This window comes from Malania oleifera, chromosome 11, assembly GCF_029873635.1.
Source record: "Malania oleifera isolate guangnan ecotype guangnan chromosome 11, ASM2987363v1, whole genome shotgun sequence".
Classification (NCBI taxonomy): Eukaryota; Viridiplantae; Streptophyta; class Magnoliopsida; order Santalales; family Ximeniaceae; genus Malania; species Malania oleifera.
In genome coordinates this window covers 48,940,645-48,957,532 of record NC_080427.1, presented here as the reverse complement: position 1 = coordinate 48,957,532, position 16,888 = coordinate 48,940,645, and the positions used below count along the sequence as shown (strand labels likewise).

Sequence of the window (16,888 nt, the reverse complement as noted above, 5' to 3'; positions counted from 1 at the left end):
CCTCCAGATGAGATAGTATATTTAACCTATGGAAGAAATGGTAAATTATTACCCAATTTAATATTGTAAATTGGAATCATACTCCTAAAGAGTACAAATTGAGAAAAACAATATAATGTTCTTGAAAAAACATATTTAAGTACTCCGGAAGGGTGGAAATAATATTATATTATTATCTTAATTTTTACATTTTGTTTTCTAAATTGTCTTATTATTGTTAATTTATTCAGATGTCCAACCTAAACAAAGTTGAATTTGTTCCCCTTAATATCAAAGGCAACAATTATTTATCTTGGATTCTTGATATTGATATCCATCTAAATGCAATGAATTTAGGAAAAACTATTTTAGATCAAAATATTGAATCCTTGCAGGATTGCGCAAAAGTTATAATCTTCCTCCATCATCATTTAGACGAATAAGTAAAGACTAAATACTTCACTATTAAAGGATCTATTTTGACAACAAAAAAATTGTGATTTTACCAAATACTCGATATGAATGGTTGCACCTCAAGTTGCAAGACTTTCAAACAGTCGATGAATATAATTCAGCTCTGCATAAGATTAGTTCGAAACTAAAATTATGTGGTGAAAATATTACTAATGAAGACATGCAGGAAAAACTTTTACTACTTTCCATCCCTCTTGAAGAGGAATCTCCTAAAGAAAAAACTCTTGAAGAGGCATCTCTTGAAAAAGGACAGGTACTTGAAAATAATAATGAGGTCTCAATTCATTACACAGTAGAAGTGTGGGATAGAAATAAAATTATTATCAACAACACATTTGTATATGCAGCAGCTATTGACATTACCAGAAGTAATGAGGATCCTGAACCTAAATCTGTTAATGAATGTTGATATAGAAGTGATTGGTCAAAATAGAAAGAGGCTATCACATTATAATTAAACTCTCTATTAAAAAGAGAAATTTTTGGACATGTAGTTCAGATAGCAGAAGATGTCCAACCCGTTGGATACGTTGGATACAAATGGATATTTGTGCATAAGTGAAATAAAAATAACGAAATTATTCGATATAAAGTAAGGCTTGTGGCACAAGATTTCTCACAGAAACCCAGAATTGATTATAAGGAGACATATTCTCCCTTAATGGATGGAATTACCTTTAAATTCTTAATTGGGCTAGCAGTTGCTGAATGAATGATCATGCGTCTTATGAACGTAGTAACAGCATACCGATATGGATTGTTGAATAATGAAATTTATAAGAAAATCCCTGAAGAATTTAAATTGCTTGAAGCAAAACCCAGAAATTTATATTCAATTAAACTTCAACGTTCTGTATATGGATTAAAGCAATCTGGATGCATATGGTACAATCGATTAAGTTAGCACCTTGTGAAAGAATGAATCATAAATGATCCAATTTGTCCATGTGTTTTTATTAAAAGATCAAAATCCGAATTTCCTATAATTGTTGTTTATGTTAATGATTTGAATTTAATTAGGATTCCTAAAGAGCTCACTAAAACTGCTAATTATTTAATGGAGGAATTTGATATGAAAGATTTAGGAAAGATAAAATATTGTCTTGACCTACAGATTGAACATATAAATGGCAGAATTCTTGTTCATTGATCTAAATATACCGAAAAGGTATTAAGGCAATTCTATATGGACAAAGTTCATCCTTTGGAATCTCTAATAATGGTGCGATCACTTGATGTTAAGAATGATCCATTTCAACCTCATGATGAGGGGGAGGAATTATTTTATCCTAAAGTAACATATTTAAGTGATATCGATTCTTTGATGTATATGGCCAATTATACAAGACCCGACATTGCATTTACTGTAAATCTACTAACAAGATCTAGCTCTGCTCCTACTCAGTGACACTAGAATGGAAATAAGCACATTCTACGCTATTTGAGAAGTACATCTGATTTGGGTTTATTCTACTCATTTGATTTCAAATCTCAACTAGTAGGATATACAAATGATGGATATCTATCTGATCCTCACAATGTTAAATCTCAAACTAGATATGTATTTATTTATGGAAAAAATGTTATATCTTGAAAATCAGTAAAACAGATGATTACAACAATATCCTTCAATCATTCTGAAATACTATCTATCCATGAAGCTAGTAGAGAATGTGTGTGGCTCAAATCAATGATTTCTCATGTCCAAGAAAATTGTGATCTTCAATCAATCAAGAATATTCTAACAGTTTTATATAAAGACAATGTTGCATATATAACTCAACTAAGAGGAGGATATATAAAGGATGACAGAATAAAGCATATCTCTCCAAAATTCTTCTATACACATAAACTCCAAAAAAAATGGTGATATAGATGTTCAACAGATCCGATCAAGTAAAAATCTAACAAATTTGTTTATCAAAGCTTTGCCTACAACAACATTCAAAAAATTGGTTCATCTCATCGGAATGAGACATCTTAAAGATCTTAAAAGAATCAGTAAATATATATATGAGTGACATCCAAAGGGGGTGTTATGAAAAATATAAATGTCCCCCCAACTTCCATCACCCCATCTTCCACCACTTCGATTTTTCTACCCCAATAAATGTCTTGTTATCCATATTACCCTATAAAAGGGCACCCTGCCCCTCGTATTGGTAACACACATATTTGCTTGCTTGTATACACATAACATCCTTGAAGTAGAATATATAGAAAGAAGAAGAGAAATAAAAAGAAGTGAGATATCTTGTACAAGGCTAGTTCCGATATTTTGTACAAGATTGGTTCCAAATCATCTTTTAATTTTGCCCGAGATAGTAAAATTTTTCATCTCATCTACCCATGGAGTAGGCATAGCCGAACCACGTAAAATTTATGTTTCATCTCTATTTTATTTTCTGCATATTTTATAACAAAAATTAATTTATAAAAAATTATTATTATTTAATATTATTATTAGTCTTTTATTATTATATTTTTTTATTATATATTTTTTCCCACATCCCCTTCAATTGTTTTCTATTGTCAAGAAAAAAATAAAAAAAAATGGGGCTATGTAATTTTTTTTTTTTATATATTTAAACATGATTTATGATAAATTTTGAGTAGTAGTTGATTTTTTGGATTTTTGAATCTTATTTAGTAAAAATATTAAGTATCAATTATTTTGAAGGGAAAATTTGTAGAATTTGAAGGGAGTTTAAGGAGTTCTATATAGACATAATTAAATAATAAAATTGTTTGGACAAAAAAGGGAATACAAGATTATGGAAGTTCTAAAGATTTTTTAAAATTTTAAAATAAAATAAAATTCATTAAAATTGTTTTACACCCATAAGTTATCATAAATTGTATATTTAAATATTTAAAAAAAAAAAAACAAAACTCATTTTTTCTTTTTTTCTTGACAAAACATGACAACATTTTGAAAGTGATATGAAAAAATATATAATAATAAAAATAAAAATCATAATAAACAAACCCATTCCAAATATTACTTAATATAAAATATAAAAGATTAAAAAACAAGTTCTCTTTTTATTATTTTTAAATATAAAAATAAAAACAAAAATTATTTCACATTTAAACACACTATTTTTTTCCTTTTTAATACAATTTTAAAAAATAAAACACAATAAGCTAAATTTTATTATAATTTTTTAAAAAATTATAAATAGAAAAATAATTTCCAAAACTAAACAAATCTCGACTTTTTTCATGTCAACTCCTACTTAATAATAAGTAAATACCATTGGTTGAAAAAGAAATGGGGGGAGAAGAAATTTATAGGAGCCAAGCAAAAACATTGGAAAAGAAAAAAACAATAGGATCTTCACAGGTTAACAATTTAAAATGCTCTAATGATGTTTCTTTTTTACTAAATTGGAAAGGGAAAATGCATTTAAAAAATTATAAATAAAAAAATAATTTCCAAAACTAAACAAATCTCGACTTTTTTCATGTCAACTCCTACTTAATAATAAGTTAATACCGTTGGTTGAAAAAGAAATAAATTTATAGGAGGAGCCGAGCAAGCATCGAAAAAGAAAAGAACAATATCTTCACAAGTTAACAACTTAAAATGCTCTAATGATGTTTCTTTTTTACTAAATTGGAAAGGGAAAATGCATTTTCCATATGATCCAAACAGGTGAAATGGAGAGAGATTTATTTATTTATTTAATTTCCTTATCTCTTCTCTTTGCTTTTCTTTAATCAGAGGGATTGTTACATAAGAAAAATAAGAGTGAAAGTAGGGAGATGTATTTATTTATTTTCCTCATCTCTTCTCTTTGTTTTTCTTTAATCAAAGGGATTCCTACATAAGAAAAATTAAGAGTGAAAGTAGGGAGATGATTAGTAGAATTAGGAACAAATGGTGCTTAAGACTTCAAAATTCATTGGCACACATTGAAACTAGGCCCCCTCATTATTATAACTCAAATGACATTTCTAGAGCTCAATCATCATGAAATCCCATTTCCAAAATGAGTTTTCATACTATCATGAATTTATCAATCATTGTGAAATTCCATTTTCAAAATGAGTTTTTAAACTATCATGAATTAATCAATCATTGTGAAATCCCATTTTCAAAATGAGTTTTCATACTATCTTGGATTTATCTCACTCAAAAAGACTTATTTCAAACCCCTAAAGAAGCTTAACATGTAAGGGGCAGCAAACAAAGAAAATGAATGTGATAAAAGACGCGCAGTACTAGGATCACTAGTAGTAATTGGCGTATGTACCAACTACACATTTGGTAAATGTATGAATGAAATAAAGTCGAAGGGGAAAGGAATTGAATTCATAACTTGATTTCGCATTATTTTTTTTCAAATTTTCATTCCGTTCCTTTCCCGTTCCTTTCCTATTCCCATTCGATCCACAAATCAAACATGACAGCAAGAACAATGTAACTCACCTTTTAAGTGAAGGAGGGTGCAAAATAGGAGGATTGCGCAAAAACAAGAACCCCTAATCGCTTGTCTACCAAGAATAAGCTCATCCAAACAAATCCATGGCTGGTACTAGAAAAATAAGAGCCCCCAAAAAACAAAATTTCACATCTGCACCAATGTAATGCTTACTAGCCTAAGGACCATAACATATGAAGTATTCCTAGGTTCTACAATGCCCAATGATGGCACAATGTCACTTATCTTAATTAAAATGTAGAACATAAACAAAACAAGTGCATCCAAAAACGAGTTCATAACATGAAACCGAGAAGCATCTTGTTCATTGAAAAATAAGGAAACATCAAACCGAACAAATTCTGTGAACATCTATAAAAATGCTAGGACAATGCTACATCAAAGTATATTAGATAAAACCATTATTTACTTCATTATAAAATTGAATGAATACATTAAGTAACTAACTTTTAACAGATAAAATCATAAAATCAAGTCCTACATGAAAAAATTGCCCATAAATAATACAAAAAATACACCGAACATCAAAATAGAGAAGAGAAATCAATCTCAACACTAGGAAAAAAGTAAGACCCAATATGCCATCCTAGCTCACATGCTTGACACTCAAGACAAGAAACAGACTTCAAAACCGTAAGACATGTTGCGACTCTAGAAGAGATAGATATTTCACTCAAGCATGGCTCTAATCCAAAGAAACATAATGGTATGAAAATGAAGATTGTCATATGAGAGGACTTAGAGCTAACACCACCATCCCTGTAATAAGATAGTCCATCATTCTCAAGACCTTCACTCCCTTCTCTTCATTTAGAGATCTTGGATACTACAATGAGAAGGACAAAATAAAATAGTTAAAAGACTTTCAGGTGGCTTGGATAGTAATACCAAAGGAAGGTTCATCACAAAATAATACAGACAAAAAGAGTATCTCAACTGAACCATCAACCATTGGAACAATACATAGGTTTTAAGGACTAAAATAAATTAGGTCTACTACCATGTGATGCTTTCATCAATAATTTAAGGATGAGAAGATAGAGAGATTGGAGGCAAAATTGTGCCTAAATGGATCAAAGAAGCATTATACATTTTAGAAGGTAGAGCTAGGAGTTGCTGGACCATATAAATCCATTTGTTGCATTCATTTTAAAGACAATGGATATGTACCAATAATTTACAGATTAGAAGATAAAAGAGATCCGAAGCTTTGTCGTACCTGATTTTTTTGTAGCAAAAGAAAATTCATTAATAGGTAAATAATTTACAAGGAGACTAAGATATCTCCCTATAATACTGTGGGACAAACCAGAAAAAAGAATAAATCCTGATAACTAGCTTCCCTAAATATTCCAAATCTGACACACCATAAAGAAGTCATATACTGAATCATTTCCCACACCAGGGACCAATTTAACTTGTTCCCAGAAAATATCCGTGCATTGCACTCCATCCAAAGACCCCATAAGACAGCAAAAATCCCTAACTTCCACAAAGCTGCCAAATCCTTCCTTCTTCCAAAACCTGCAAGGGAGATGGCTAATAAATCTTCCACTGAAGGAGGACAAAACCAACTCCCTTATAATATAGTGAACAGTTCGTTCCAAGTCTTCCAAGCTAAATCACAACGCAAAAGAAGATGGGCTGATGTCACAGAACTCTTATAACAAAGCACACAAATATATGGAGTTAGAGCCTTCATAGAACTCCTAATCTGCAGCAAGTTATTATAGTATTAATTTTGTTAATCACAAAACCAACCAGGTAAAAGCGTTGATTTTTGGGGAAACTTTCAACTTCCTAATACTAGGATAGAGATGAAAAGAAGAGTGGGAGAAGGTCAAGAATTCTAACAATGATTTGCAAGTAAATACCCCCAACTGATCCAAAGACCAGGAACAAACATCCCTACCCAAAGACAGGTTGCAGTTATTCAATAAGGACAACAAGGATGAGAACTCCACCATCTCCCTATCGTTAAGAGGTCTCCTGAAGTGGAGATTCCAAGAAACCAAAGAGCTAGTAAAATTGCTAAAAAAGAAAGAAATAGCTCTATTAGGCTTAGAGCTCAATCTAAAAAGGACAAGGAAAAGTAATGGAGAAGGAAGCATTCCCAAGCCATGGGTCTTTCAGAAAACAAATCCAGGAACCCATTCCCATCTCAAATTTAGTGTGAGGAGTGAATAAAGATTAAGTCTGAGAAATAAACCTCCAGACTCCCTAAATAAACCCCCTCCCCCTCCTTTTTAGACCTACAAACCTATACCTAGCTTGCTAAATGGTCCCTACAACTCCCCACACCAAACCACAAGAAATATCTCATGATTCTCTCAAGCTCACTAGCAATCCCCTCTAGAATCTTAAGAATAGACAAAAAATACAATTGAATGCTAGAAAGACATGCCTAAATAACCATTATTCAACCCCCAAGAGAGAACACATCTCCCCTTCCAACCATCTAATCTCTTTGCCACCCTTTCCATTACCAGATTCCAAAAAACTGCAGCTCTAGGATTCCTTCCCAAAGGAACCCCAAGTTGGCCCTCGCGAATGGTTTGATGCGCTATGATACACTATCTCCCCTCAACCCTTCGAGTGAAATGCAAAAAAGGAAGTCTAAGTCAAGGGCCAATCTAATAAATCACACCCCATATCTATAGCTTACTCACTAGTTCATTCGATTGATACATTTAGGGCAGCTAAAACACTTATCCTTATATTAATTTTGAGTGCATAAACCCTCTCAAGAACTTTAGGAATACCCAAATTTCTTCTAAAGGGCGGGCAATGATCATCTAGAAAGAAAATGGTATTGCCAGCAAACTGAATATAAAAGACCACCACTCCCTCTCTCCCTAAACCTAGCCCTTTCACCAGACCCCTCTCTACCGTGTCTACCATTCTACTCAAAACATCAGTTACAAGGACAAATGGGAAGCTCCAACTCACTCTATCATAAGCTGCTCAAGATCTACTTTGAAAACGAAACCCCTCTTCTTATTCATGTATATCCTCCACTATCTTAATTAGCCACCAAAATAGTATCCACTATTTGTATCCTCCCACAAACGCACTATGAACACTCAAAATAATTGGGTCATAGAAGCATTAGACATTGTAGAATGTTGAGCTTTTATGTTGCTAGACCATTATCCGGTTATTAGACTCTAAAGACAATGGATGATGTAATAGCCCCCAACAGAATGTCCAAGTGTTCTAGAAGAAACCACTTCATTATTACCATAAGTAAAGGCTTGTGGGGCTAAGTTTGCTTCCATGGTGATCTCAACAGCAATTAATAGTGCTTTCCGTTCTGTAATGAGTGCAAACATGGGTACCACCACGGCCACAACCTCTACTAGAACTACCACGGTACCACCTCTTCGATGGCCTCTCCTTGAACTTCAGCTTCTCCCATCAATACCAGCAAAGCATAGCCAGATGTAGCACCATCTCATTATAAGAAGCTTGAGAAGAAGTAACCATCTTTGGTAGTAACGTAGATTCTAGAGTACACTCATTCATGATATGGATTTTGCAACAATCTCAAATGATTTGAAGCTCAAGACTCAAACCAAATAGGAACCCATAAAAATAATGCACATTGCTTCTCAAACATCTCAACATCATACTTATCATTTGGTAGACATTTAATTCTTCCCTCATACCTTTCAAAGTTCGGTAATACTCACTAATAGAATTTCTCATACAAGTCAAGAATCATAAAGATCCCAAGCAGCTTTGGCGGTCCTGTGAAGCATCACGTTGGTAACAACTCTCGTTACCATGCTATTCCATAATCACACAAGTAGCATATCATCTCCTTCATCCATTCCTTATAATCTCTTGGATTAGGAGCTGCAGAAGAGCGAAGCAAATATTTGGTCTTGCCTTTGGAATTCATGTACACCTTCATGACTTCAGACTATAACAAAGAACAACACAAACTAAACCAAAAGCACAATGAACATAATGATCGTAGCGTATAAAGAAGTAGCATACATGAGAACAGGCACTCTTAAGGCTTCAACAATTAGCAATTGTAGCATATAAAGAAGTAGCATACATGGGAATATGCACTCTTAAGGCTTCAACAATTAGCAATTACAACTAGGAGAAAGCACAGGCATGAAGGGAACCACAGAGAAGAAGCATGATCCGAACAAAATTCCAACAATAACTCTAACAACCTAAGAAATCTTGTAAAATGAAAAAAGATGATAGAATTTTAAAAATAATAATAATAAAACAGAAAAACAACAACAATCACCATGATCACACCAATAGTGGCATACCACAAACAACACTGGCAATCCTCTAAGAATAAGAAAGAACTGCCTTTATATCAAGAGTATATCACAAGCAAATGATGCATTAAATATATGATGCACATGCCTGGAGAATGATCAATGCTTAAACAAGTCCCAAACTACATTCTTGACTCAAGAATTATCTAAGGGGAGAACATTAAAAAAAGAAGAAGAAGTGGATAAATTGGATAAATTTGAATAACTTTGGTGCTCTAATACCATGTTGCAAACCTGATAAATCTAGTTAATTAATCCAAAAAATTGAGAAAAAATAAGGAGACAGAGAGAGTTGAGAAAATTGATGTCGTCCTAGACCTAATGCATGTTTTCTTACCAACATCATTGTTCTAAGAATACTAGTCCCTAAGCACACACTTCACATGTGCTCTGGGGGCGCCCTTGTTTGATGGAGACTAAATATAGGGGCAAAACATACTTTTACAAAATAAAAATGTAGAGTACAATCATTTAAAGAAAAAACAAAAATTTGAGATCAAAGTACATTTTTAGGTTGGAGAGGTGATATTCCTTTTAAATTAAGACATTCTTCCAATACACTTTTCTCAATTTCTAAACACTAATGAAGAGTTTTTGTAGAATAGATAGAGGCCAAGGAGCCCTCTGAAGATAAAATTTTGAAACTAAGTGGCTAAATCTGCACTTAATAATAGTGTAAATACATAAATAGATAATTTAGTTCTAGTCATTGGAGACATGCAGTGTGTGTAGATACAATTAACTAAATCTTTACATTTTATTATTTAATTTTATAATTAAATTAAAAATTTTTATGTTTCTTAACTTTCGCTCTCTTACTATGAAATATAATAAGTTGTTGGGCAAAATATGGTCAAGTACCAATTTTTAAATTGAGATTTAAATTTTGTACAGGAAATATGTAAATAAATAAGAATAAAAAAGTGCTCATTAAAAAAATGAATTAATGAACATGTATATATTGCTTGGAAATATTGTTAGCAGTGATTTTCTTTGCAATACCATGAAAATAAAAACCTAACTCTTATGTTTAGTAGTTTGGGGTTCAGACCTTGAATGTAAATTCCAACAACAATAAGCAATATAATTTTTTAGTCAAATGCATACAAATTCAAATCCGAGACCTTAACTCAATGCTCCTAAACACAGCCTAAGGATCTTGACTAATGTTGTGGAAACCTATTCAGTTCCAGGCCATTCATCAATTTGTAAGATGCAGAGATTTAGGTTCTGCTGGTCCAAACTGCCAAGACAAGTTGGGTCTATCAGCAACATCATCTACATCACAGCTATCTACACATTATTCATTTTTTCAGTTTAATGTTCAAAGACAAAGTGTCTGGTGGAAAACCTGTATGCAATCATTTGACCTTCCAAGATCTGCTATTACTGGTAAATATCAGGCTTTGGAGCAGGAACAATCCCCCATCTCTGCCGAACCTCTTCCAAATCCTCATGGAAGTGCTGCTCATAATACACACACATGAGATCCGTGCAACTAAGGCCAGCTTGAACAGCCCATGGAAAGTAATGCTTGAAAAACAGTGACCTTTGCTTCTGATTAAATCTCGCTGTGCCTCCTACAACAGAGAGCATGCACATGGGAAGGAGCATTTGCTCCAATTCAATCACCTTGAGTGCCGATTCCCCAATCAAGTTGGTGGGAAGATCAAAAAGGGTGTGCCAGAAATCATGAACTTCGCGAGCTCGCATGGCCACATATGCCAGCTCCTCAGTGTCCATGAATCGCACAGGTGGCCGATCATCTGGGGAGAAATTCCTGGATCCCATGAACCTTGCATATGCAGCACCAAATGTGTTTGGTGACAGATCCCATGCATGTGCCACTTTGGCTGAAATGACTCTTGGCTGCTCCAGGAGTACTGTCTGAGAGGAGGAAAGAGAGAGAGGAGCATTATTTGTGATGCAGAAATGAAATAATAATATAGGCAATTAAGCAGGAGAAAAAAACTTCTTCTGATGATTGTGCACCAATGAAAGGTTGAAAGAGAACCATAATTAGCACATCGATGTGAAAAGAAACTAAACTACTGCATTCCCGTTTCACAGCCAGGGGCAAGGGGCAAAAGTTTATTCTTTTATCTGTACCCCTGCAAAGGTGAACATGAATGCTGTTAGGGGCAGCATCATGGTCAGGAAAATTCCTCATTTTAGAAGGTTAAGTTTCAACCCCCATATTCTAAGTGACATACAGCAGCAAACCACAAATCTGTAGAACTTTTTATTTTATAACTCTACGCTGTAAGATACAGCCATGCCAAGTGCATCTATGTTAACAATGAAAATAAAGCCACATAATGACAGGACCTTTTGATCTGCACATAGTGAAGATATGCTGCTGGGTTCACATTTAAGGTCAAAAACATTGTACGATGGAATAATGACTAGTGTAAGGACTATAGATGGATAGACTAGAAAATTTCCAATCACCATAGGTGTACATCAAGGATCTGCTTTGAGCTCTTATCTTTTTGCTTTTGTGATGGATCAACTGACTAAGAGTATCCAAAATGAGGTTCCATGGTGTATGTTGTTTGCAAATGATATTGTATTGATTGATGAGATTAAGAGCAGAGTAGAGGCTAGGTTAGAATTATGGAAAGAAACTTTGGAATTTAGAAGTTTTAGGATAAGTAGAAATAAAATAGAATATATGAAATGTGATTTCAGTAATAGTTGGAGGAATATTGGAGACCAAGTTAAACTTGATGATGAAAAAACAAATAGCACTTATAAATTTAGATAATGCATAGAGTGAAAGAAGGTTGGGTAAAATGGAGAAAGTGCTTCAAGTGTACTTTATGATCCTAAAATACCCTTAAAATTAAAAGGGAAGTTTTATAGGATGACCATAAGATCAGCTATGTTATATGCAGAATGTTGAGCAACAAAGAAACAAAATATCCAAAAAATAAAAGTTGTCGAGATGAAAATGCTTACTTGGATGAGTGGTATAACACTGAAAGATAAATTAAGAAATAAACATATTCTCGATAAGTTAGGTGTAGCTCCTATAGATGATAAGATAAGAAAGGGACAACTCAGATGGTTTGGCCACTTGCAACGTAGGTCACATAGTGAGTTAGTGAAGAAAAGTGAGTTAGTTACTACGAGGAGCAATAGAAGGGGTAAGGGTAGACCTAAAATAAGTTGGCATGAGATAGTAAGGATTTAATAGCCCTAAATTTGTCCAAAAAAATGGTCCATGATCGCACAAATTAGCAAAAAAGGATTCATACCCCACTTAGTGGGACTTAAGGCTTGATTTTGTCGTTGTTGTCTAATGCTCCTCCCAAGCACACCAGAAAATTGCAAAAGGAAAGAGAGACAAAGCCTTCCTCTTTTCTTTTGCAGCCTGGATTCCTCTCCAGGCCCAGGGTTCCCCTCCCATAGATCTAGCAGTAACCCACCCTTGTCCAATAAGAGACAAAGCCACGTTCCAAAGATTTCTAGTCCGGCGGCAGTGGGAAGGGTATGATCTATTGATTCAGCTTCAACCATGCAGAGGGCACACCTGTTGGAAATGGAGAACCCCATTCTCTACAAGTTGTCCAGGGTCAAGATCTACCTCCATTTATGCATGCATATATTTCTCTTGTGGAGCAACTTCTCCATCAAGTTCAGTTCCTATTATTTGATTTTTCTAACCCTCACTTACAAATTATGTTGAGTATTTTAGAGGATGAGCATGTTTAATCAACAAATGGAGGTTACAGAACCTGTGAAGTGGGCCAAACATCCTAGTTCCAACCAGGTCACTAAGGATGAGTTGAATGCCTTGGGCCAGAATTTCTTGGAGCATTACACCAGTTTTGGCTCAATAGCCACAAGTTTTCTCCACCTTGGGGGAAATGATGGGAATCGCCTTTGGTGGGATTCACATGTTTACTTGGTGTTAGCATAATTGAGGCTCTATTTATTGGATTTAAAATGTAATTTTTCAGCTATTAGGAAATTCTCATTCTGTAATTTATAGCTTTTTCAGGGCTTGATATTATTGACTAAAGTGTGTGTATTTCCTTCCTTAATTTTAGGATAAAGACAGTATGCATTATAGAGTATTAAACCTTAATTGGTTTTAGCACTAATTTCTCTCTTTTCAATTTTCTTCTTTATTTGCTGTTGCTTTTCTTTATTTTCTCCTGTTTTCAATTGTTTTCTGGCTGTTTCTTTTTGTGCCCAATCCTGTATCATTCTCTTCCCTTATGTTGAGAAATTATAGACATTACTTCATATATGAAATTGAAAATTTATAATACACCAATATGAAATCGAGGAAAGACTTGCACTCAGATGATTTCTCCAAAACACAAATAAGAATCTCTATTCCATCCAAGTCTAACAATTGACCTTGTTGCTAAAAGCTCTATGTCATTGATAGAGCATCATACTCTTAACAAAATATAAACATTTACTAATAGAAAACACAAAGAAAAGCACTTCCTTACAATCAATTATCCCCAAATAGTTCACAAAAAAAGAAAGGAAAGGAACCAAAAAAAAACACATGCTCAGACACAAAACAAAAACCCATTTCAACCCTTGCATAAATATTTTTTATAAAATATATTATCTAGGCTATTACAGAAGGTGGGCATTGGTTTTATCTCTCTTTTATGGTTGTTATTCCCTCATAATAGTATTCCCAACATTATCTTGCAAACCTTATTTACAACAAGCATGTTCCTAACAAATAAACAAACACTCTCTCTCTCTCTCTCTCTCTCTCTCTCTCTCTCTCTCTTTTGGCCTCTGCAGTAGAATCAGTCAGGACCAGAGCAGTGGTGATTTACCCTATGGCAAATATCGACAGTTCAAGTCTAGTTATCTCCAACTCAAGAAATTAACTGATAAAAAGCTATTTGATATTATAGCACCTATAGACCATCCCCACGGGGGTAGTGAAGGAAGGGCCCTAATTGGTACAAAAAAATAAAAATAAAAATCTTGGGCTTAGTGATCCTATTTCTCTTAATTCAAATTCATTTAAGATCCAGCTGAAATCCCAGGAGTAGTCTTGAAAAACACAAAGGAACCTTCTTACCAAGCAACGAATCTAAACCATAATTTCAATATCATAGCATGATACTTGTGGGATAGGACAGAAAACTTACTCTACCTTCAGGGCTCTTCTTCATCCTATCAAGAACTCTTTCAAAAGCATGTTTCCCTGTTGTCTCCCCCAAGGCTGCAACCAAATCTGCTCTTCGTGGGTCCATCAATGCGCCAACAGCAGAGCCAAGCGCAATGGCAGCTCGCTGCCATCCATTGAGACGGATGCGAGAACCTTCTATCATGACAACTATTCCTAAAAATCAAAATCTCATTAAAAATCCAAAATACATAATTAAAAAAACAAAAACCACAGGCAAAGATCATGAAACTCTCCAGAGGATGTTAAGATACTGGAATTTCAGTCGTTTAAAATACTAATATTTCTGTTATGGACAATTTTAAATGCAGAATTTCAAAATCCTCCATTTGAATGCATACTGCTGTGATAATGGAATTTAAGACTCTAATAAATTTTATCATAAAACATACATAACCAACATATTACCAGCCAACACATTCTCATGAAGTGCGAAAAATGGATTGACCAAAAAAAAAGTGACTCTACAAACATGCAACACAAAAAATCTTATGAAAATATATATAATGAAACGTAATTTAAAAAAAACGGTGCATAGATGACATCAATTATTCAGAAAACAGCAGCAGTATAGAAACACTAAATTCTTAGTTTATACATAAAAGTCCAATCAGAAATACTATAAATCATCAAACTCTCCCATAAAAATGTAAGAATAAATTTAAACTTCAACCTTAATTACCTTTGACTGAGCAACACTCACAGCCTCAAGAACACATACTGGATGTGAAAAAAACTGACTAGGGCGGTGCAGAAAAGGAAGGATTTCAAGGTCAAAAGAGAAGCAGGTGCCAATGTGAGGGTTTGAAGGTTTAAAAGTGGCTTGTCAATTGATGCAGGCCATACCAGCCCATATGGCTGTTCCATGGCCAAGCTCTTGGTTCTTTAAGAGCCTGAACCTCAAAGTTCTCATTCTCTTTTCTTAAACATTTTTGGAAAATGAATTTTTTTAAAAGTTGCTTACTAAAAGAAATGAAATGTGTTTGTCCATTTTTAAATCCTTCCATATCAAAATTTTCTTCATAGATCATTACAGAAGCCATAAGCTCACCTAAACTTGAAACAGTGAGATCCTTTGCTTATTGGATTGTTGTTGCCTTTGGTTCACAATTTTCAAGAAACAGCCCACAAAAAACCCAAGAACTTTGTTAACTATTCTTCTTAAGTATAAGATTTTCTGAAGCTTGCACATATCACTAACAATGTTTATAGATGCAGGAACATAACTTCAATAAATTCATCTTGTTTCTTTTGGAAATTGGAATCCATAAGTATGGACAAGCATATTAAACTTAGAGGCATTAACTTGATTGGTGCTTTCAACAGCTCGAGTTTGTCCCATATGTTCTTTGCACTTGTGCAAGCGGAGATCCCATTAAATTCATTTGCTTCATGCGCGCAGCACAAAGTTATCATTGCCTTTGCATTGAGTTGAACAAGTCTTAAATCTTAATTATCTGAGTCACATTCGTCCTTGGGCACTTCAGCTCCATTTATTTTTGTTCTATGATTTGCTTTCCTATCATCTAATATTCCGTCCACACAGTCCGGGAGCGATATCCATTTCCCATTTCCTTCTTTATAATTATTAATCAAAATTTAAACACTTGATTTTAGGACTTGTTTAAGATCCCAAGTCCAGCTTCATCCTACACAAGGTGATGGACAAGAAGAATTCTCAGATAGTTTCATAGAACTTTGGCAACTTCCCCCTTTTCCTTCTCATGCAGGCATGTGTATGTATGGTGAAATTTGATTTGTAACTTCATTTTACATTTTTTAACTTATCAATGTAAGACGAATATTCTTATCTGACCAAATGCATCAAAATGTTCGTTAAAATGCTTGATTTTGATTCATTCATTTTCAAGAGTGTTTTAAAAAGCGTTTTTGAGGCGCGCCTTGATGCGTTTCGGGCCTAAAACGCCCTGAGGCGTTAGTTGAAATGCGGAAGTCCTAAAAGGCGTACGCCTCAGGTGAAAAATCTCGCCTTTTTACGCCTCAAATTCCAAGCGTACGCCTTTCGGGATACTTGATTTATAACATAAATTAAACAGGGCAGAACCCAGAATGCATCGAAAGCCCTAACCTACCTCTCTCCCACGAAGCTTCCTCTGTTCTGCTCCCTCGACGAAGCCTCCAGCGAGTCTTCTCCTCTACGATAGCCTCTGCTCTCTCTCCGACGATTCCTCCAGCACCTCCTCTCTCTCCGACGACACGACGGCTGCTTCCAACGATTCCTCCAAGCTTCTCGTCTCTCTCCGACGAGTCGATGTTCCCTTCCAAACTCTGATCTGCCTCCGACGACTCCTTCTGACGTATTTTTTCCCTTCGACGAGTCCTTCGGAGCTGTCGTCTCTCTGCAGCCACCCTCTGCAGTCTCTCGCCTCTCCGCGACCCTCTCACCCCCTCTACTCTCTGCCACTGTGTTGGCTGCAGCTGGCTTTGAAATTTGAATATAATGCGACATTTTCTATATTCTTTTAATATAAAAAATGCATCCCCTT

The 16,888-nt window shown here is 34.5% G+C and overlaps 1 protein-coding gene across 5 annotated transcripts; it reads right to left on the bottom strand.

The window, feature by feature from the left end:
- Positions 1-5,233: 5,233 nt before the first annotated feature.
- Positions 5,234-16,821, bottom strand: LOC131167821 (ubiquinone biosynthesis protein COQ4 homolog, mitochondrial). Of its 5 annotated transcripts, none has more exons than XM_058126778.1 (4): positions 16,475-16,821; positions 14,344-14,537; positions 10,560-11,095; positions 5,234-5,727 (listed from the first exon to the last, which is right to left on the bottom strand). In XM_058126778.1, exons 2-3 carry the CDS (start codon positions 14,524-14,526, stop codon positions 10,595-10,597), a joined length of 684 nt encoding a protein of 227 aa, XP_057982761.1. In that variant the 5' UTR covers positions 14,527-14,537; positions 16,475-16,821; the 3' UTR covers positions 5,234-5,727; positions 10,560-10,594. The 5 variants fall into 5 exon arrangements, with proteins under 5 accessions (XP_057982761.1, XP_057982766.1, XP_057982763.1 ...); XM_058126783.1 differs by having other exon boundaries at positions 14,344-14,531; XM_058126780.1 differs by lacking the exon at positions 5,234-5,727 and adding an exon at positions 8,481-8,848.
- Between the last annotated feature and the right edge of the window lie 67 nt (positions 16,822-16,888).